Source organism: Pomacea canaliculata, linkage group LG9 (assembly GCF_003073045.1).
Source record: "Pomacea canaliculata isolate SZHN2017 linkage group LG9, ASM307304v1, whole genome shotgun sequence".
NCBI classification, from domain to species: Eukaryota; Metazoa; Mollusca; class Gastropoda; order Architaenioglossa; family Ampullariidae; genus Pomacea; species Pomacea canaliculata.
In genome coordinates this window covers 14,366,286-14,390,125 of record NC_037598.1, presented here as the reverse complement: position 1 = coordinate 14,390,125, position 23,840 = coordinate 14,366,286, and the positions used below count along the sequence as shown (strand labels likewise).

General features: G+C 37.5%; 2 protein-coding genes and 1 long non-coding RNA gene across 3 annotated transcripts; 2 read left to right on the top strand and 1 right to left on the bottom strand.

Moving 5' to 3' along the window:
- The first annotated feature begins 3,362 nt into the window (after positions 1 to 3,362).
- LOC112571796 (universal stress protein YxiE-like) lies at positions 3,363 to 9,253 on the top strand. Its single transcript, XM_025251090.1, has 4 exons — positions 3,363 to 3,615; positions 6,345 to 6,425; positions 6,692 to 6,798; positions 7,975 to 9,253. Exons 1-4 carry the CDS (start codon positions 3,543 to 3,545, stop codon positions 8,170 to 8,172), a joined length of 459 nt encoding a protein of 152 aa, XP_025106875.1. The 5' UTR covers positions 3,363 to 3,542; the 3' UTR covers positions 8,173 to 9,253.
- Positions 9,254 to 11,495: 2,242 nt separating this feature from the next.
- On the top strand, positions 11,496 to 13,834 carry LOC112571797. Its single transcript, XR_003100885.1, has 3 exons — positions 11,496 to 11,741; positions 12,111 to 12,248; positions 12,919 to 13,834. It is a non-coding gene; the product is annotated as an uncharacterized LOC112571797 (long non-coding RNA).
- LOC112571795 (slowpoke-binding protein-like) lies at positions 13,421 to 23,767 on the bottom strand. The gene is made up of 14 exons (XM_025251089.1): positions 22,974 to 23,767; positions 22,388 to 22,461; positions 21,948 to 22,045; positions 21,166 to 21,243; positions 20,675 to 20,826; positions 19,794 to 19,904; positions 19,453 to 19,548; positions 18,834 to 18,919; positions 18,152 to 18,261; positions 17,714 to 17,811; positions 17,473 to 17,526; positions 16,864 to 16,929; positions 16,533 to 16,594; positions 13,421 to 16,159 (listed from the first exon to the last, which is right to left on the bottom strand). Exons 1-14 carry the CDS (start codon positions 23,037 to 23,039, stop codon positions 15,895 to 15,897), a joined length of 1,416 nt encoding a protein of 471 aa, XP_025106874.1. The 5' UTR covers positions 23,040 to 23,767; the 3' UTR covers positions 13,421 to 15,894.
- Between the last annotated feature and the right edge of the window lie 73 nt (positions 23,768 to 23,840).

Below are 23,840 nucleotides of genomic sequence, written 5' to 3'. Positions count from 1 at the left end.
AAACGACAACGATAATGCCTATTTGATGAGGATGACACATACGAAAAAGAAGAAAAAGAAGAAGTGATAATGATAATGATGATTGATTGATGATTGATTGGTGATGATTGATGATGATGATTGATGATGATGATGATGATGATGATGATGATGATGATGATGATGATGATGATGATGATGATGATGATGATGATGATGATTGATTGATTGATTGATGATGATGATGATGATGATGGCAGCCATAAATCGTCACAAGCTCGACTGACTCGGTACAGCACTTTGTATTAGACCATCCTTTGGGAAGGTAGATGCCGGGGTCATCAAAGAAACAAAAAACAAAAACAAAACAGCCAGCGGGAGATGTCCTCCCATGCCGGACCTGCTGGCTTCTGCTCAGCCAACCGTAACGAACCTAGTCAGCTGTTTCGTCCGCCCAAAGCCCTGGCGACCTGACCCCGTGTCACGCGACTGAACAACTGAACTGAACTTCTTTTTCAAAGCCTTTACTCAGAGTAAGTATGGTCGTCATTAAAAGCTGTATTTTTGGAAGATATTTATCATGCTGCAATTATCTTTTCTCGTGAAATCTAAAACTTGACTTCAAAAGTTTTGTTGTATGAATTGTGCTAATTAGCTGTTCAGAAAAAATTTTTACAATTTGTTTTCCCGTGTACATAAAATTGCCAAAGAGTCCGAAACATGGACGGTATTGTTCTGCTTTTAACAAGCATCATTTGTTACACTTTGCTGGTCTATAATATCATGTTACAAACATCATCTTTGGTAACCGTAGTAAATACAAACTTCATGGTCTACAGCCAGCAACCTGAATAGTAGTTAACCGCGTATTAAGTATCCTAATCAAAATATATCTATAACGATTAGAAAGTCAGAGACTGACAAGTCTGAAAAGGTGGCTTGGACTAGCTAATAAACAATAATAAAACCTAAAAAATTCACGAAAATAGTACAGTTTATAATCAACCTCTATTTCACTCAAGACAAATAAAACTTCAATATGTATGTCTGTGAAAGAGAAAGAAAGAGTCAGAGGGTCAAAAAAGGAAAGAGGGAGGAAGAGTCTGAACGAAAATCCGAGCTATAGAAATAAAAGAAAGAGTGAAAGAGATAGAAAAAGGGACAGAGTGAGTAAACATTTCCTTCTTCATGTGTCAAGAGCTGATGGGAATGTTGATGCAGTATTCTTTGCAGCATGGTTAAATTTCCCGCAAGAAAAAAGGGCAAACAGACCTGCCTTACGTCAAAAGCAAATCAAATCTCCTGATGCCACAGTTTCCTTTTAATTTCCACGGCAGGAGAGCGAGTCTCCTTGAGCTGGTCACTCGCAGGCTCCTGCCAATCTTTGTGTGTGCCATGGCGTCTCTGCTGCGAGCTCAGAATGAGGAGATCAGGGACTTGCGGGATGGAACAGTAATTAATTCTTTCAATCTTTTCTGCCCTCGCCTCATCGAAGTTCGATACTCCAGACATTTGGGTTGACAGCTCGGTCATCTAGTGCGCTAGTAATATGGCCACAGTTTGACAATAATCGACTTTAATTAATTAACTGATACTGCCGTTGACCAGATTCCCATCATTAAGTTGATTCGTAACGATTCACGATGTCGAAATTGTTCTTATGAGTAATTTAGTGTTATCAAAAGTAGAAGGTACTGATGATTCGTAGATTAGAAGGAAGGAAAGATAATAATAATCAATGACGGTGGTGGGTAAGAACAACTCTTATAGCCTTAGCCTTATAGGCCAGCAGGAGTGAAGAGGATTAAATAATTATGGAACTCACATTACCATAGGCTTAACGAAAAATTACAATCCATTTGCAGTAAAGTCCACTACTGTCCAGAAGCCTTAGCCATGAAGCAAGGGTAAGTCACTTACCGAGGGTAAGATCCGGAACTCAGGGGGAAAAAATCTTGATTTCATAATTACAATGTAGTGCCGATACCACGTGAACATACTTCATGTTTCGTTACCCCAGGTATCTTTGCCACCGCTATAAAGAAGCTAAAGGTATAAAACAACATCTTTGGGATCTGGATATCGCTTTATAACTTCAGAAAAAAAGACGCTTGTCCTTAAATTCTCCAAGTTGCCCCAGGGCAAAGGCTTATCCTCGTTTTATAGCTAAGGCCCCTTAAGAGTAAAAAAGTGTGTTGTCCAGAAACCTTATCAGCTTGTTTAGAATAAAATGGATTCGTGTTTTAACGACGGAAAGAAAATATAGTTGTCGATCACCATATGGATGTTTGTAAAAATAATTGTTCAAATGCTCAAGAAAAATTGAAAGAATGGAAAAATAATTATAGTTGTTCTGTCATCTATCAAAGTCAAGGGGATTATGTTTGTCAGGAAGACTCGTCATTTCTGGAAAGTTCTCCTTGATCGATGACTCCTGGAAGAGTACGGAAGTGGAAGTATGCAATGTTTTGTTTAAGAAACCGTTTTTGGGACAGACAGTGATGCTTATTTTGCTTCCCAGGAAAAAAAAACGAAGCCTAACAAACCCAAAAACAGCATTTGACATAAATGGATTAGCGTCTTGGGAGCGAAACTAAAGCAGCGGCTTCCGGTGATTATAATTATGTTTTGGGAGAAAGTCACTTCCCTTGAAAGTGCTCACTTGCTGTTTGCTAACTGGAAACAAATGTAGTCGTGAGTCGCTTAGTCAGCTGAGCCCTCGCCACCTGATGACTAGGAGTCACTTGTGGTTTGCGTGCTAGCAAAGACATTAACTCAAATTAAATCTGAGTTAACATCCTTGGGGGTAGAGCTTCACACACTTAAGCAACTAAATTGCACGCCCACACGTCTGTAGTCACATAAGCACATGCAGATACACAAACACAATCATCACCTTCTACCTTCCTGCAGGGCCCAGATGCACACATCATTTAGCAGGATGGTGCACGCAGAGACATCACCTACATCCTTTACAAGCTGCTTCACTTCAATCTTTACTCGCTACTTAGCCAGAGACGAGAGCCTGGTCCTCGGTCATTATCGATGCGATCTGAATAACATCTGTGCTCTCGAAATCAATATGTTGTCTTCTCCATTGTTCATGACCTTGTCCCACACTAAGGTTGAAAGAACGAAAGTAGACTTTAGATAAGTCGTTATCTCGGGGGCTAATAAAAAAGCAACGCCCAAATATCACACGACCAAAACACAAAGAACAAAGTACTGAGCGAAAGGGCAATTTTTTTATCCTTCGAGTCACATGTCCCGTTATCTTTTGTTTGTGGCCAGAATTTGCCTATGTTAGGATACAAGTTGACGCCTACCCTTGGCCTAGTTTGTGGGTGTAATGGAGGACACTTCACCCAAAGCTGTTGCCCGCTGGCGGGTCTGTCAGGTTCGTGCGGCATCTGCGCATTTATCTCCGTGCCGCGCGTCATGTCCAAGGGTTGTGTGTGACCTGTGGGCAGATAGTGCGCATACCTGACGGTTCGTAGTCTCCAGGGCTTGTGTTTAGGCAAGTTATTAATTTGCAGGCGGCGCGTCAAACTCGCGGCCAAAACATGGCATCGGCTGCACCGAGGAAGGTTTTGATCGCCATGGATGGGAGCCGACATTCAAACTTCGCGTTTGACTGTGAGTTCATGTTTTGTAAACGCATGTTGTGACTATAAATGCAGTGATCTGCTATATATACATGAAACAGGTTGAACTGTAGGTTCCCCGATAATGGTTTATCAAAAGCAGAATTGGGAGGTAGGGACAAGAGTTAGAGTTCACAAGCAGAGAATTATGAAATAAAAGCTTCCTGAATTGGGTGATTTTTTGGTCCCAAAGAATTTTGAGCCAATCTTTTCATGTTTACTTTACCATCATCAACATTGCAGTTGTTATCGAAATCATTATCCGTTCCACTACAACCTACACCATCACTGCAGGCAATCATCCCACCTTCACAAAATCTTCAGGAGTAAGTCATTTCTTTAAAGCAGCGGCATCAATGCTAATAAAAGATAAAATATAATTAACTTCCCAAAATAGGTCCGTTACAAAAGAAATCAAAAGAGATTTCAGAAACGGGACGTGCTTGTGGACACAAACAACAAAACAAGTCATTTCTTGTTGTAACACGCTCTTTCAATGCAACAAAGACCATACGTATGTAATGATACCTGCCTTAGTAATTTAAAATTATCCGCTTATAACTGCGTTTGTGTCTGTAGTTCTAGAGTAAGCTCATCTGGTTCTGATGACAAACGACTGACAAGATTTGTGGCAGAGTAGTCCAAAACTTATGGACGTGTATAAGTGGACTGCTGTCTGTCTGCCAAGACCAACGCTTAGCCTCTTGCGAAGTTCTCCGCCGTTAGTCTCGGCGAGCCTAAAAAAAAAATGAATGTGACTAAACCGGAAGTTTTGTACAAACATGCCTCGTTTTGGTTGTTAATCTGAAATGTGAATATACACAACTGCCTTGTTTTAGTAGTTAACTGGAAAAAAATCGTCTGCCAGCAGTCCAATAATACTTATTCGTTTTTAAAAGAAGGAAGGCTATCACAGGACTACTACTACTAAATAACTTTTCCATAGCTCATTTTCAATTATTTGATAGCCAGACTCATCACTAACAAGCATGCACCTATATATGCGTATTGTAGACACGTTCACGTCTACAACAGACACGCCTACTACACAGGGTAAATACAGACACGCTCGTGGTCGCTGTGAAGTATCTGTTCCGAAGAAATGCGTCTTACGTTTTTGGTGAATGAGATTCTTCAGAAAACTGCCATCTGTCCTTAGTACTTAAAGCGTCTTCCCTGCTCCGAGCCTGAGATGCTCACATCTGTACCCTGCGCAGTTTTCCTGACCCACGTGCACCGACTGTTTGTCTGTGCGTCGCGGGGGCCTGCGTCTGCCGCATGGTCCCTGGCAGTCGACTCGAGACCAATCTCCTCCAGCTACAGTGCCAACTCACTCTCAGTTCTGTCTTTACTGTCAGCTGACATGACAAGTCTAGAGATCAACAGCGACACGTGGAGGCTTAACCGACTCTTGAACAACAAACATTGAATAACTCGCTCACCCATGGCATTTCCAGTAAATGTTCTCTCAATTGATAAGATGCGACATTACTTCGTATACTACTGATGATGATGATGATGATGATTGAATTAGCGATAAGGGAAAAAAATTGCCAAAAAAAAAAAAAAAAGAGATAAACATGGCAGGTTTAATTTAATCTTCTTATGTCTTGATCTTTCTCGAAATTTAATTAAGGGTGAAATTGTAGTGAAGAGAGAAGGGTTCGTATTGATTCCTCTCTCTTCTTTTTTCTTTGTTTTTTTTTCTCTCTCCCTCTTCCCGCTTCTCTTTCAAAGATAAAACGGTTACATTCATAAAGCTTTGGTAAATGCTTTCATCTGACTGACCTCTGTGTTAGAATTCTACAGTAAAGGTTTATAAAATGTGACTTAATTTCTTTAGACGCGTTTAAATAAAAAAAATTCAATAATACTTTGCAGGACAGCAAAAGCTGTTTTTTTAAAGAGGAGTTTTAAGTGCTGCACTACCAAGTCTTGCCAAGCTTTTCGTGTACTCTAGAGATCGTTGTTTTCATATTGATCTTGTGAATGAAGACGGTAACATATTGCGCTGTTATGCCCCTGGTCTCATTATTTTCAACTCGCCCAATACACCAGTATGGTGCTGAAATGGAGATGCCCTAGAGCAGATGCCACTGCAGTGTAAATTCAGTGTACACCATAGACCAGACGATGAATAGCGATGAGTCAAAGAGTTAAGAATCACATTCTTTTTCTGTTGGATATTTGTCATAAAAATATGACAATTGCGCGTTCATGTATCATGAACTAGTAGGAGTTGCCGATCTGTCATCGTATTCTGATCAGAAAAAGACATTCATCTGTTTGAAAACACACTCATCCAAGCTTATATTTTGGATAGTTCTGGAAAAAAAGATGTCAAAAACATACTTCTATTTCCAACCTACAGTTGTTTTAAAATAGAAATCAGTTTTCGTCTTCTTAGAGCATTGTTTAAAGCCCAACTAAAGCTCAGTTAAATTGGAGTCTGAAGAAGAGAACGTAGAGGGAATCATATTTATCAGTTAAACATCTTCCAGAACAAATAAAAAATATCGTAAAATCACTTCCCTGCAGCTCTGTCATTGAGGCAGTCAGTGTTCACTTCCCTGCAGTTCTGTCATTGAGGTAGTCAGTGTTCACTGAACAGAGAGAGAGAAAAAAAAAGATCTGAAGGTGTCTGAGTCTGCTAAAGGGAGACTACCTCGCCTGCTACTTCTGAAGCTAAGAGTTGAGAGTGAACGTTCTTGTCTGTTGCAGACTTTGTCAACCATGTTTGGCGGGAAGGAGATGAAGTTCTGCTCGTCCACGCTGCTGATCACGGCTCGCTGACATCCGCACGTAATGTTGTTTTAAATTAAAATTTTTGCTTTGACTTTTATTTATTATCATCCACAGAGCAATGTTTTTAATTGTAACACATACAGCGTACTATTAAACATGACTTTGGTGGTTGTACTGCTCAACATCCGCCTTAAGGGATGGTTGGATCGAGATGTGGGAGGAGAGATATAGACAGTGATATATATATAAAACTGTATTTGTGAGCTGTAAGATTGTTTAATGATTTGTATGACCTTTGAATTAAAAGTCGTTTTTGTTTTCAGCTCTTTTCTCTACGGACCCAATGTTTGTGTCTAAGCTGCTGAATGAAGAGGAAACAGAAATAAAGAATCTGATGGAGAGACTGGAAGGAAAGCTAGCCTCCTCTGGTGTGAGTCATTTAATTTGATAATCACACTCAAAGCGCTTTACATTCACACAAACGTATGTGTACACACCGTTTTAAATGCTTGTTTATGACGACACACACACAGAGGGTGGAAGAAAACCACTAATGGGATCTGTACCCGTCAAAAGAGCATGTAAACACGGGCATGCCTCGTCCCTGCCCCTAAGCACGCACCATATCCAGAGAGAAACGGAAAGGAAAGGGGTATGTCGGAGATACGAATCCATGACACTCAATTCCACTTGTCGTGATGACAGGCGCGTTAACCTGCGTCCCAGTAAGTGAGCTGTTTAAGATTTGGAAAAAGAAGAGCGTGACTATAAGTTCAGCTTAAGAAGGTTGGCTGTGCTATCATCATCCACCGTTTTGGTAACCTTAACTTTCGGCATCTGTTACTGTTGACTTCTTGATTTACTGTTTAAATTGCAAATAAGTTTTTGACGAAAAATTGGCTTTTCTGCTGTAAACTACAGGAAGAAGAGAAAGAAACCGGTATTCTAGTAATGTACACTAAGAGGCATATATTTAAAACAATAGCTAGCGATCTGAAACAACAAAGCTAAGTAATCTAGTATTAAGAACTATTAACATCAGGTCGTAGAGGCAGAACTAACGACGGATGATATAATGTTTGAGAAAAGTAGTTTAAATAGTTAAAATTGTCGCGTTTTCTTATCGTTGACAACTACTTCTCACCGATTTAAAACCAGTTTCCGTTCAGTACTAATTCCAGTAGTATCTAAACAGCTCCAGCATGAGTAAATAGCACGTTTTATTGACTCACGCCATTGAAACTCTTTCCGCATCCTCTTCTGTGCAAATAGTTGGCCATCCACCTAGCACAGCCCCATATTTCAGGCGCGAGGGCTTAGAATCCTGTCGTCAGATGCCGAAACTTGCCACAGTGGGCCTTGTTAAGATCGCAAGTAACGGTTGGTGTGAGGCTAAGCTAGCTATATATCAGAAAGGTTGGAGTATTTTCTTTAAATTGTGCCTGTTACCTCCACCTTGCTCTGGCGAGAGAGCGCAATATCAGCTGTCTACCAGCCTTCCCTTATAGCATAGCGGGCCTTTTTACTTCAGACCATAAGACTTGATCCTAGCTAGACACAGGAACTTGTGACTGGAGACGAAGCCATGTCTGTGTGTATTATGCAGGTGGCGGGGCGTGCGGTGCGCTACTCGGCGAACACCCCGGGGGAGGCGGTGGTGAAGGCGGCGAGAGAAGCTGGCGTCGACTTGATCGTAACCGGAACTCGCGGCTTGGGGATGCTGCGGCGAACGATCCTGGGCAGCGTCAGCCAGTACATCTTGCACCATGCTGACGTTCCGGTGCTGATCTGTCGCGAGAAATGACGCCTCACTTCAGACACTCATCTGACCCGCTGCTGAGGTCAAATCGAAGATGTGTGTGTAAAGGTGGGGAGGGTGTGTCTCGACAACATACGTATGTGGCTGAATGACTTCCTTGATGTTAATGATGTTAGGTGTTATCCCAATTTACCGCACAGTCTGTCATGGGTGCGTTCGATCGTCTCTTAAGGGTCAGTATTTTATAGCATGCATTTCTAGGTTTGATATGTGCCTTTGAGTGTATCTGTAACTGTTAAGAGTTACTGATTGGTTAATTTTCCGTTCAAGTACATTGATCAACCTATGAGAATGTAAAATAATTAAATGACATTTGGCTTCCATTGATAACCCGCTCGGGATCAGCCTGCTCCCTCTTCCAATTAATATTTTGTCTTCATATCAATGCCAATATATGAGTGCAGAGATTATATGCTCTTGGTTCAATCAATCAATCAATCAATCAATTGTTATAGTTTACCATCATTCATCGATTAGCTTATACAGATTTACATAGCTTTTAATACAATTTGTTGTGGGAAGAGGGGGAGGCTATATCGCTCAGTTCTTATATTTTTGTTTTATAGCAACCTGTTTGAGCGATCTGTAAGTGTGAAAGGAATTGCAAGAAAGCATTCATTTGTACACTTGAGATGTTTAAACGACCCATCTGATCTCTACCACTCATCTGCATCTTTGAGGTAAGAGGGGTAGGAGAGCTGTTTAGAACAGATGCCGTAGGTAGAGCTGTCGGACTGCATGCCTTGAATGCCTCTGTTGTGGGGAGCACGGTGCTGTCGGAGGAATGTGCCGGCATATCAAATTCTAAAGTTCACTCGGGTTCCACCTTCACCGAACAACTTTTTGCACTAAAAATAGAGAGCATTGTGACACGTCTGATACTTTAAAATGCCAAACAGTATTACGGTATAATAAATCATCCGCTAGTCAGCGGACAAGTTGACCTCAGAACTTTCGTTGCTGTGCTTGTCTTTCTTGGATGACCTAGAGAAAGTGCTTGACGCCATCTGGGTGTAGAAATTTCGGTCGATTAAAGTGCATCTTTAAAGATGTACAAGACTACAAATGTGTTTTTCTCTTTTGAAATGACTTGGTTGATTGTAGTCAGAGACACAATTTTCTGACAAAAGAATCCCATCGTATCTGAATGTATAAATATCCCTGGACAGAAAGAGAGCTAATACAATGATATCTCGAATATACTTACATGTGCTCAATAACACAGCCAATGGGAGAAGTGGAACGACCTGTTGATTGGGCATATCCTTGGACAACCGTGACGTAAAAGCTGTTACCTCTTTTTGTGTATATTAATGCATGTAGGATTTATCTCGAGAACGAAAAGGAGGATGGGGATTTCCATTGAATCTACTCAACTGATCACATATACAAAAGTATACATAAGGTGTATGTATAAGGATTGCGCTCCAGTACACCTTTAAGCAGATGACGAAGTGTACACAAGAGTCTGTTATTAGTCTGGACATTGTTATCGGGATACAGCGTGTCTGCTAAGACTGCTGGGAAGCTGTCTAATGCCTGACGTTTGACCGATGCAGTGACCAGGATGTAATTCTAAAGCCGCCCACACCACTGGCCCCAGTGGAAGTTTCAGCCGCGTCTGGGAGAGCACACACGACAGTGATGGGCGCCTCAAAGTCTGTTTCCCGAACAGCAGACCCTTCCTGATCTTAAACTGTGTTTGGTGCCATTGTTGCAAAATAAGCCTTGTGACATCCTTTGATTGCTTTTGTTTTTATTTGTTTTTCTTATATTAAATTTTGAAATAGGGTTGTTCCAAATAATAAAATGTAATACGGTTACAATACTGAAGTGAATCTCTCTCTCTCTCTCCTGCTCCTTCCCCTTTAAAGTTTTACACCGAACGATTCATAAAATATTAAAGAGCTTTCTTTTTAGCCTGGTAGTTCGTGGGTTCAAACGAGCACTTACAGGTCTCCTCCCAAGTTCTCCCAGTAGAAATGGGCACTGTAGACACAATAAACCACTTACTTTTGCTAAACTCTCCTATAATCGACCCGAAAGTTAAAATTTGACTTTCATGTTGCTAAATTCGATCTGTAGTCTCCATAATATATTTTTATTTCTCTCGTCTTTGTGGGAGAACAGTTACTGCTCGACGCAGACAATCTTTTCACGCGGCTTTCAGACCACGAACCATATCTGCAAATTGAATTCACCAAAGTTGAGAAACATAGGCATACTTAATCAAGAGGTATTGTCGTAAAATTATTTTTTTTTTCAAACAGAAGATGGGATTTAATGTTAATTTAAAGAAGTTCATCATATGAAATGTAATATCTTCATATTTCGACCACGTTTCTTAATCCACATCCCCAGATTAACTTCCATGCGATGTTTAACAATGTATCGGGACATTCATGACATTTTATATCGTGGAACAGTAGATGCAATGCTCTATTTTCAGTGGCCCCATACATAGATACACAAGCACAAGCCAATTTTATCTACATAAAAGATTCCTTGCATACTGCCGTAGCCTAGCATGGCGACATGGAGTTGAAGGTTGTTAGCAAGCCCACCATTTTTTGTGGACTTGCTAGCAACATTGAGATGCTTCAGCCTTTTGAAAATGCAGCCCAGGTTACACCTACCTTATGTCCAGACAACCGAAGCATCACTTGAAGAAAGGTTATGAATCCTTGATCCCAAAGGAGATATAACGCGGCAAACAGCGATATAAAGCGGGAAACACACTTCAGCACTCTTACTTTCTGGCTCAGTCTCTACTCGTTGGTCATTCCGCAGTATGTAAGTTTTACTCTTCAGCTAACAGACTTTTATACTGTCATGGTGTGTGAACAAACTCAGTTTCTTTTCAAGATATAATTAGCATAATTTAACCGTAAGAGATAATTAAATAAAGAGTATTATTCTGTGGTTTAATTAACTAAAGGATCTGAGAGAATTTATTATGACGAAGATATATATCATTAAACGAGAATTAATCTTTAAATTAATTAAACTGATTACACCTTCTCCCTAGAAAAACCATTAATAAACGTAGTTTCTGTAATTGTCGGGTGATGACAATAGTAGTGGCATAGGCCTCATCTTCTATGGAAAATCCGTAGGTCTTGTAGGTCTTAGATTTACAGCAGTGTGCAAGGTACCACTTAACTAGAGAATACTATTCACAGGTAGGTATAACCTTTGTGAATGCGGGAATGCTTCTGTGTGTGTGAGAGAGAGAGAGACAAATGTGTTTCGATTTCGCCCAAGCCCGAACTAGAAGGGAGAGAAAGTTTAGAAATGTGAGGACATTTCGCAGGTGCCATATCGCCACCATACACCATGAAGCACATGCTTTGGCCCGCAGTCCTGGTGGGGCTAGTGCTGGTGGTCGTATGTTTAGTAGACGTGACCTCTGGCGCATCCTTGAACTGTGCACCCTGCACCAACACAACGTGCGTTCCGCCGCCGCCGGCCTGTGAGGTGGGCCAGCGAATCTGTTCCTGCTGTCTGGAGTGCCGGGTGGATAAAGGCGGGGTGTGTGACGCCTATGGCCCCGAGTAGGTTTACAGTTTAAAAAAAATATTTTCCTACTTGAGCCCTTTCTCCACAGCTTTCTTCTTTTCAACCTTTCAACCTTATTTCTTCCTTGCATTAACTCTTACATTCCTTGAAAACTCTTCTTATTTTTTTCTTTGTTTCTTTGATTCTTGCTCATTCCATGGGTACTTATATATTTTGTATCAATAATATCGCGAGTGATAGAAAAATTATGTGTGGTAGGGAAAAATTGTCCGTGACATCATATGGAATGTTACCGTGTGTGTAAATATACGTGATGTATGTTTAATCTTTTATAAAAATTTAGTTTTTATTTGACCTAGTCAATCGATCCCCCCCAGCTTTCCTGTTCATGCATTTTATTGTAGGTGTCGGTCTGACCTGGTGTGCTTTACTCCGATGGGGACGTTCCTGGGTCGCCCCCCTCTAAGCTCTGTTTCTGCGGTAGGAACTTGCATTCGCTACGAAGATGTTCCCACGTAGGATGGCGCGGACTTCTTACTGAGGTAAAAAAAAAAAGCAAAACAGACTGTCTGTACTGTGCAAGGGCGGCAACGCTCCTTCTCCTCTAGACGATGCAGTTTGAAATTATCTGCCCCTCTCTTTGAACTAAGTCGATCAGGATCAAACGTTCACAACGCATTATGCTCGCCTCCACACAGTCGAGTTATTATTAATTTGATGAACTTACCCTCACTTGCAAATCCTTCCACTCATCCATTTATCCAACCAAGCAGCAAGAAATCCATCAATCCATGACTGGTAAGTCATTCATACAATCACAGACCTACATTTCCCTGGACAAGTGACTCAGGTGACAACCACCTTTAATCTCGATTTTCTTGGCAAATGGAGATTGCATCAGAACATATCTTCCGGTCTGGTAGCTTGTATAATCTGTGATCTACATGCATGAATAAACGTCTGTGTAACAATTCCATATGCTTACTGGCGTAGGCTTGCAGTTAAGCAAACATCATTATCTTCGGTTATCCTGTTGTCTCAAGAATTTTAGGTGCATAGCTTTGTTTTCAGCAACCCTCTAGGTGCAGAAGCGAGCCTGAATACATATATTTAAGAATGTTAATTTTGTTTCCGTTTCTGTCATCGTAGCAAGCCTTTAATAGTCGAAACAAAGATTAAAGAGTACAACGGTTTTTAATATTTCTGTTACAGGAAAAGCAGGACGACTTCTTGATGCCATTATAATTATTGCATCTTGCAGGAATGAGATCATGAAAATCATCTATGATTCTTGGTGAGGTGAATGTAATAATTTTAGCGAGCATTTGCCTCTTCATTGTGTAACTAAAGATATACAGACTGAACCATTTTTTGCACTATCTACATCCAGTATCTCAAACCTCAAGGAAGCAACTCATTAATTTTCTAGTAAAGAGACTCAATATTCATTTATCAGGTTCGCCCCTCACAGCCCCCAACCCTCTTGTTACCATGGATCTGAGCCATAGCTTTTCCTTAGTGCACTTACAGTAAATTTCATTTTAAGTGTCCTCTGCAAAGTAATATACTTACTATGCTTATAAACACTTTTGGCTAATTAAAATGAAAGTACGAATCTGTGGTAATATCTCAGTCCTGATTTGTGCATCTGCAAGCGAGGAAGAGGGATGTTACTATCATCTATCTCATCACTTCCAAACAGAAAACACTGTAATAATGTCTCTACTTTTGTTTAATGACAACCCTCAGGTCTAAATAATCAAATATATTTTTCCATAAGACCATTAATAACATTTTATGGCAACAAGGTGTAAACAAAATGAAAAATCCAGTCATATGGCTAAATAATAAATGTCATTTGTATAAATACAACTATGACAACTATGTTGCTTCTTTAACAAAACGAAAGAAAAAAAAAATCAAGAGGCTCACAATAGCATATTTTGTCACATAACAACTCTCTAATGGTTAAGAAATTGAGCAAGCAAAATAGCTTAAAAAAATTTCTTGCAGTTGGATGTGGCTACACCCATATTACAACTCTAAATGATCTCAAAATTAGCAACATACAATTTGTGCTTATCGTATACAATTTTGTGCTTTTTATGAAATTAGAAAATACTTATAACATTCATATCATTTATAAGAGAGAGAAAATGTTATGAATGACAAGTCTTCTTACATACTTAGAAACATCTTTCTATCACTTTGATTTGCTGCATGTAATTTAAAAACAAAAATAGCATTCAAGCTTCAATCATTCATCTCTAGGAACACACTATTGTACTTTCTTGACTCCAGCTGACCAGATATCTACTTCATGCAAAGGTAAAATTGAAAAACTACCTTTTACACCCAACAAAGTCTTGCATGTTAATTATCCCATATTCACACATGTTCAGTACAATAAATGCCCTCAGAAACATAAATTTATTGAATCATTTAAATTCCTTCATGAGCTGCATGGTAAATAACAAAGCTTCTTAATTGTACATGTAAGTTGAAACAACCAGAAATCACCAGGAATAAATTTATGTTGTAGTCATTCTACTTACACATTTTATTCATAATTATACATTTGTTATATGCATTGCTTAAAAATAAACATCTTTCTTTTCTAACTTACATGTATATGAAAATAAAACTTTAACTTAGGTAAGCTGTCATGAAGATGAATTTACACAAGTACTGAATATCTGTACTAGGACTGAGCTTCCTATTTATAGAAAGAAAATATATATATAGAATATACGCAGATTTATAAACATGATCACTAAGTGTGAACTCAACTGGACAGTATAAGACAACAAACATATCTTGTGGAGTTTTCTTAACAAGTCAAAACCGGGCAAAGTATTTTTTGATAACTATCTCCACAATATCATGATTTATAACATTTTTTTTAAAGTTTGCTAAAAACTATTAGACTCTGCAAGATTGCTGAACAATAAAAATAACAAAGAAGTCTCCATTAAAGAAAATATACATATATACAAGAAAATATTCTGGTTGGAACAAGGAAACAATTCAGATTCAACAGAAGTGTAGTTTCATACTATGGCCTTTTTATATCTAAGGAAAATGTAATCATGTCATGGACAGAAGAGATTTGAAAAATAAGCACAACATTTTATAAATATAGTTGTTCTAGAGAACAAATATAAAACTAAAAAAAAAAAAACACAAAAAGACAAGCAAACGAAAAATAATGCCACAATTCGATCACAGATTTTACTGCAAATACTGGCACCTTTCATCATTTTGCAGAAAATGTGATTGCTTTCTTTTCTTGTTATCTCACAACAACTGCTACTGATAATAAATTATAAATTAGTCAAGATTATAAATCCCCAAAACTGACCAAACTTTTGTCGTAATGGAATAGAATCATTCAACTCAATAAAATTAAATAAAAAGACCCAGAAGTGAACAAAACGAAGGCAAACCATTAGAACAGTATATATTAAATGTAAGATGACAAGGTAGCACATGCCCCTGGAAAATATTTGCAAGCAAATAAAAACTAAGGTAAAAGGATTCCATAGATAAACTGATTGCTGGGACAGTGAACAGAAGTCCAGGACACAAGATTGTAAGAAACAGAATTAAATTATAGTCCTTTACTGTTTTTAAGCTTCCCCATTAAATTAGGAATTCATTTGTGCTGGGTGGACTGGGAGTTTTTTCCAGTTACACTTAAGTGCACTAACCACCAGGCTACATGTGCTCCAAATATAAATACAAGATCAGAAATTGAAATTATTGATCATGGATGGCATTGAGTAAAATAATTTTTAAAATACAACACCGGAAAAATAAGCAGTCTGAAAGTAATAACAAATCATCTAAGAAATATGAAAAACATTAGGCCCAAGGAAAAGGTGAAACCAAACAGCAAAATCTATGAGATATAAATAATACTAATTTAAAACAAAGGTGGGATCCATGATGTTAGCAATGTAACTCAAATATTTAAGATTTTTCATCTGTGGAGCACTAAATTTTGAATGCGAGAAGCCTATCTTCCACTGCCTCACAAACCCACATTTTTATAAATGTAATATAGAATGTCATGACAATGCACACTGCCACAGAACAAATATATATATATTTTCATCTTTTCTACTGAAGTCCATAATCTCCTTAGCAAAGCTCAGTTTCAGTACTTCTGCCAATAAGAGAAGACAATCACAGTTTTGGAGCACTTCGATCATGGGTCACAGTTTTCTTCAGCTGGGTACCACGCTGAATACTACTTAGAAGAGCTGCTCGACCCCCACCTGAAGCGGGAGGCGCAGGTGCAGAGCTTGCTGATGAAGGTGCCCCTGGTGGTGGTGGGGGTGGCGGTGGTGGTGGAGGTGCCAGAGGAGGTGGTGCAGCTGTGGATGGTGCAGAAACACCAGAGTAATCTGATGAGACCATGGTCTTTAGAGAAGATGATGATCTTTTCTTCCTGTTTAAAAAATGAATAGAAATTGTAAAGCATGTACAGATATGAAGAAAAAGGCTTATCCCTTACACTTTGCACCTGTGAATGCAAACGTCTTCATAGCTACAGCTCAGTTGCATCAATATACTCATGCTGAATGAGTTAAACAGGATAGTGAGTCCATATTAGTAGTTTAATCAATGTTCGGTAACTTGTTTTAGTCGTGTAGACCTACAGCTGAAAGTTTCAAGCTTCACTTGAAAGAATGTACATAAAAAGGTATAAAAAAATAGCACATACATATAGCACACACACACGTACAATAGTGGCATATAAATCGATTCTTGTATTTATTCAGCTTCACAGTACTAAAGGAATATGGTAAAAAAAGACTTACTTTAAAGGTTTCCCTCCCTTTACTGCTTTCAGTAGACTCTTCATGGACTGGCTAAGATTGATCTGACAAAGTTAAACAAAATGCCTTGGTATAAAAACTTGTTTTCTCAGATGGTAAGATATGTGCCACTGGATTTATCTCATTGCATCTCATATGTTAAATCCTTCAACTAAGACAATAGTTATTAGTCCATATTAGTTAAACCCAGGAATCTGTGCTTAAATGCAGCAGTCAATATTTGCTCATCTTTGCTCCCATTAGCTTGTGCCATCAGGACACCTGCAGTTTGAATAAATACACTTTCAAAAAGAAAGAAAAAATGTCCACTTACTGGTGCAGGGTTAAAGACCTCTAACTCCTTTAGCTGCACTTGGCTGAAAAACTTATTTTGGGTGATCTGAAATTAGATATCAATAAGCACTTACATAAATTATTATTAATTTAAAGGCAGTAAAGATCAAACAAAAATAAATGCACAATGCACAATAGAAAGGCTATTACTAACCACTAGTCTGGCTTCTTTCTTTTTACATGCACAGACCAGAACAAATCCATTTTGGATACTTTCGGATACAGAACATATTTTAACAGCGTAATACCCACTCACGACAGCCTAGGAATTTTATGCACTTTGATGAACTGCCCCCTTTGGAAAACACAGCTATGATGAGAAGCTAAAATAGAACATGAAACAACAAAACAAAAAAACAAAATTAAACCATGGTGCCAAAGGGGAGGGAAAGAAGTTCTGCTCCACACACTTCTATTGATGCTCTGACAGGCTGTTTTCTAGCATTAGATTGTCTGGTTAAATCTTCTGACATTCAGCCATCATTCCTTTCCTTGTCCCATGTTGCTGGCATGAAAAAGTTAATCATCTTTATCTTTCTTTCTCACCACTTAACTATCCAGTAAAACTCATCAACAAAACAGAATTTACCTCTTTCAGAGAAGGGTACTTCCCACTTTCATTCTCAAATATGAAGTTCAGAATCTGGAACATTGATTGCAGTAATTCAACAGCAGTGTAGAGCACAGAAGCAAGACTGAATATGTTTTCAGAAATCGACAAAAAACAAGACTGTTTCCATCTTCTTCTAGCACATAACTTGTATAGGTTGTTAGCGTAGCCATAGTACTACACAAATTAAATTGTTAAAAAAAAAAACTTCCTCTTTGACCTCTACTACTGAAGGAGGCTGATGACCAATAAGCTGCTGTGGACCTGGATGGGCTGTGTCCAGTTCATAGCCATAAGCCATTTCAAACAGGATGTGGCCTGCAAAACATTGTGATACTTCGAACACACAGGTTCAGACATATAAAATGATTAAGCCACCAAATGATCTACAATACACATCACATCTATTATACATATTATATATATATCTCATAAAAGAAGATAGTCAACGAAAATGTTTCTTATGGATTATCATTAATATTAGATATCTAAAACAAGCCAAATCTAGTTTGCTTCAATGATGCAGGATGAAGATCAATGATCAAACAGAAGTCTGAAAACATCAGTAGACTGTGCTCCAGCACATTGTAGAAGTATACAACCATACATTCTGCCCAGCACTTTCCAAACTGACCACAATGAGACTGATAATACATACCAAATGATAACACATCTATAGCATCTTTATTTTTGTTTTTCAGTTTCTTTCTGAAGAGTGCATGGATGCGGGATGTGTTTCCCAGAAACACATTTTCATAGCCAGCTAACCTGAAGGGAAAGAAGTTAAGGTCTTATATAAATAAATGAGGTGATTATGGAACATAGCTCATGAATCTAATGCTTTCAATGAAATAGCCTGCACTGTGAGTTAGTCTAACCAAAGAAGATAACCTTTTTGCTCTAACTATAATGTTTTAAGGCTATCCTGTAGTTTTTGTCTGCTTATGTTTATAATATAGGATATGAATATAAACAAGCCAAAAGTTTACATTAAAAAATTTGTTAAGATGTAAACACATGGTCAAGCAGAAAGTTTATATTATTACTTGTCATTTGACCATGTACAATTTTTTCCACTGTACAACTTTATAGCAGTGAAAAGTTTTGTAGTCTTATGGATCTTTACTGTGCAGGATATGAGCAACAAATAACTGATAATAAAAATGGCTCTATTTTTATGACAAACAAAATAACTATAAACACTGTGGGTTGTTTTGCCTGTTCTTTAGGGTATATTTATTGATAATGATTTAAACAAGAGCCTGCTCTTCAGATAGTTGGTGCACAATGATGCATGGGTTTCATTGCACAAAACTGTTATAAGCTCTTGGAAAACAAACCTGCAAACATTGTCTTCCAGCATCACATTTCCAGAATGTAGATTGCTGTGCTGTGGAAAACCCTTCTCTTCAAGGAAAAGCAAGGCCTTCATATGAAATATAATAAAGCATATCAACCTGTAAGTACTTGTTACTTCACATTTATACTGACAGGTAAATGTTATGATCTGAGATAAATGAAGGTCAAACTTCTTTCAAACTACTAACAATAAGCTATGTCAAGATTTACCCAAATTTTAATTTGTAATAGATAAATAAAAAAAAAATACAATATACTTTAAAGGGTAAATAATATTTATGTTATCAGATTACTAGAGTACTAACTAGTACTTAATTACTCGTGGCAAGTAATGTTACCAGCAATGATGCAGTCTGGAAAGTTAGCTGTCATAATACAAGTGAGATTCAAAAAGTGAGGGCAAAATGCATTTTATAGCTTTAAGTAGAAGTAACTGTAAGCATTTGAACATGTCCCTTTCCACAGTCCCCTTGGAGGATCATACATTTATTCTATTGTTCAACTAGCTTCTGCATTCATACAGAAATGATGTTTCCTGGCTGCTCCTGAAGCCAGGTGAGCACTATTTCCTTTACATTATCATAAAGGTGAATAGCATACCTCTAGAATCTGTCTGCCAAAAATCTGCACTTGGTTCATGCTTAATCCATACTTCTTATGACTGTACTTTGTAAACCAGCTGTCTTGGAACCTAGTCTGCCAAATTATAAACCATATTTTGATATATCTTTTTATGGGAACTTTTTTTCACTCAGTACATGTTCTGTCTTCTTCTCTCATTCATTCAAACGCAAACATATAAACACACGGCGAACATGATAATCCATTTGAAAGCATGCACATGGAAAATAAGGTCTACAAATGCAACTACCTAATTCACATTCTTCTTATTATTCCTATTTGCCCCTAGTGGAACATAGGGCCATCTTAACTGATCATACCTGGTAAATATAGTCTTTGAGGGATCCTCTCAGACTCACAGGTTGAATAACGACAACAAAGTTTTCATCTAAAGCGAAGTCCAAGTCTGTCACAGGAAAAATGTAGGGATGCTGAAAATGATTCAAAGCTTCTGTACATTCAATTTATGCTTGGAAAATAATTACCAACAAATTTTCTGTTTCCTTTATCAATGCAAAAATGATGGCACATCCCCATAAGGAAATGATTGTTATAAAATACCGAGTTTTACAAGAATCAAATTTACACTGTAAATTACAATTGACATTATAAACTCTCTTGATTTGAACACTATTATATGTTGCACAACCTATACTGCTTAAATTTATGTTTAATGGTGTTCACTGAAATTAAAGGGTATCTATGGCTTTCCTTTGGACTGGTTAACAACTGAACCAAAAGATACAACATCTAATTGAAAGGGCAAATAGTGTACTAACTTCCTAAACTGAGATTGTGGAACTGGTGTTTCCAATGGCAGTGTTGCATTCTTTTGTTGTAATTAACTTAAATGTTTTAACATACAAAAGTAAACTGGCCTGGCAGTAAACATAAAACAATTTAACAAAAGGCTGCCTAATGGAAAGAAATGTGCTACATTTTTCAAAACAACATGTTTATTCCCTTTTGAAACATACAATGATCATTTTTTTTATTTGCAATGATTAGGAAGTAACATACGTTGGGGTTATAAAACTTTAAAATAATAATATTATAGTAAATTATTTGTCAATTTTTCAACACTGCAATATAAATATACCTCAGTCCATTTCTGGCAAGATGTGCATAAAGCAACCAATTGTAAAGTTTAAAATAAAGGGTTGATATAAACATAAAATCATGCAAACATCACTAAAGCTACCTGAACAACAGAGAACAGCTCTTTCAAAGTTTTGCAAGTTCCCCTGGTAAAAGGCAAAACCATTTGGGGATTGTAAGGCATAATGGTTAACATTCGATCTACTTGAATTTTGTTGTCTTTCACCCGGAACCAACTCTTATCAATGCGGCTGCCTACGGACAGACAATAGTTGATCACACATTTGTAACACAATGGAAAAAATTGATTTCGATTTACTGGAGAGGATAGAATGTATTTTACATGTATAATGGGGGAAAAAAAATCAAAGTTCCTTTACTATTTAATCTGAGATATTTTAAAATATTCATGGGCAGAGATAAAAATTATATATTTATCATATAAGACTTTAAAATAATAAAACAAATGTGACAGATGTTTTCACTGTAATGGGAAAAAATGAGAATAATGCAGCATTTAACAGCATAAATTTTGATAAAATAAAGCTTGACAGCTAAGAGTTTTAAATATAGTAAAATTTACTTTGGCAATACCTAGATCCAGCAACTGTGTAATGGTGCCGTAATATGGATGGGATCGCAGGTAGAACTGACATTTTAAATATGCAGCATCTAAATCAGAAATAAAGTTTTAATACAACTGCAGTTGTTCAAGAGTTCATAATTATTTTTTTTTTACAGCACTTATCGATCACATATTTTCACTCATAAAGTATGTTTTATAAGACTTTGAAAAAAAAATTAGACAATATTTGCCTGTAGTCTTTTAAGATTTCTAAATAGTTGGCAGAATAACATTTAAGTGTATTTTCAGATTTGTAATATGTATAAAGCATTTGTTATTACTGCCTATCATAACTTGTTAATGTTGCTCAAAAATAAATGATTTCCTGTTTTTCAAACTGTTAATTAAGATCTTAATAACTACATTATCTAGAAAAATGGCCATCCTAATAATTATAACAATATAAAAAAGACTTAAAGATTGCTTGCTCCATAGTATGGAGGCTCAAAGCACAAGCAGCAAAACAGTAAATAACAACAACGAACATAATGATAAAAAAGTAAAGGACACAAAATGATCGAGCATAGGGAGGGGTAAAATCCACAATCATATCATTCATGAGAAAGAGAAACTGGTGAAACAAATGTTTCTGAGCTTGATTCGAATGCTGGAAATGAAGACAGAAACAAGAGAGATAAGAAAAAAAACAAAACTGCAAACATAGGGATGCAGGAAAACAGTAAAATTATAAGTAATTTTTTACTGTCTATCCAATATATTATGAAGAAAATAAATGATTAAGGAATCAGACCTCTGACTTCAATCTCCCTTTCCTCTCTCTCTCTATTCAACTGTTCTGCCAGTGCAACATCATACTCCAGTCTTTTATAGACATACGAGTTCTTTTTCCTGCAAAATAATTTTTCAAGAGAATTAAAACCAAAATAACCAAAGGAAATTAATAGGCCTGTTTATACTGATATATTTTAGACATGTTTTTATTACTTTGAAGAGTACAAGTGGTATATAACACAAATTATTTGTGACAGAGACAAACATACAACATTACTTGAATTGCTAAAGCCACACACCTAAGTTAATAATGCCACTTCTTACAGAACTTATGTCTGTGCAGAATATATATCTTTGTTTGAATGCATGTGTGCACGTGTGTGGATATGTACGTAAATGCATATACATGTGTGTGCATGCACATGCATGGAAGTTTAGGGAACAGAAATTTCTCTGCACCTGTAGTTTTTCACACAGCAGTAGATGATAATAGCAATTATGCCTACCAGCACCACACCAACAGTCACTGGAACCTGTTGTGAGAAATTAAGAAAACATTTAAAAAACAAATAATAAGTGCTATTTCCTCTCACCTTAACAGTATGGAAAAAAAAAATTAAGTTTAAAAAAAAAATGGTGAATTTTACACCTCATGATGAAAATGGATATACTAAGCAAGCCAATTTAATTATGTGCCTGAGCGAAAATATATGTAAGAATTAAGTGTTTCCCTGCCCTTATTTTATGCATTCTATAAAAGAATGCGCAGTTACCTGAAACTGTACCACTGTATTGAATAATTCGATAAATCGGTGAGATGACGAGGCTTATCTCCAATGATCACACTGTCGGTTCATCAAAGAACTATATAGTGACACCAGTTTTAGAGTTGTATAAAGGTGAGGATGGAAGCTGATTTGACTATACAATCATTTACTATGCACACACAGGAACATAAACGTTTTTTGTGAAATTACACCTAGAAAACCTGTAACATTATTAAGAGGTACAGTGGATACAGCAAAAACACTTTTGACGAACTTACGTAAATATGTTCTTCCAGCCAAGAAGCCGCATCGTCTTCTTTGACGATAGTCTCCTGAATAACCATTTTTTAAGGCTACAGACTATAACACCAACTGTAAAATGTCATGAATCCTAGCGCACTGTTTCATGTGGTGCTAGCTGCATTTCAGAAGCCTAGCACAACGAAGTAGCAGACGGCAGTACCCACCATACTCGACTCGTGAAAAGTCATGTGACTGATGCAGGTTGATAAGCCCCGGGTGAAAAAAGAATGTTATGGTCCTCATGAGAAACGGTGTATTCGTTAATATGTAAGTTTTTTTTCTTCGTTATTAAAACAAGAAACTTTAATGCTAGGTTGCAGTGCACGGTACGTGTTTTGATGACCGTGGATTATATTTGCGACTTTCCCTCTCGTCTAAAGAGAGGTAACTCTAATTCATCATGGCCACGGAACGAAGCGGCAGGTTATCCCGAAGGTTACAAGAATTTGAATAGAATTTTATTCGCCAGAAAATTTGTATAGCTGAAGTTCCTGTGGCAAAGCACGTGTGACCCGCATGACCAGATTCATACAGACATCAGTCCATCAATATACCTCCGTTCCTGTTTGAATTGTTGCAGGGAAGAGGACATAAGCATTAAAGGAGATTTTTTGACAGAAATTCCAGGTCTTTAATTAATTTGAAAGGATGCCAGGTCTGTAAATAGATACCATAATATCCAGAGAGAATTACGGAACATAACGCAGAAAGTTTTAGTGTGAATCGCAGATGGACTATCATGTTAGGGAAAGGAAATGTATCACTTTGAAAAAAAAAAAAAAAAAAAAAAGACGAAAGACAGAACAAGACTGGTTATACTCCCACACGGATACTGTAAAAAA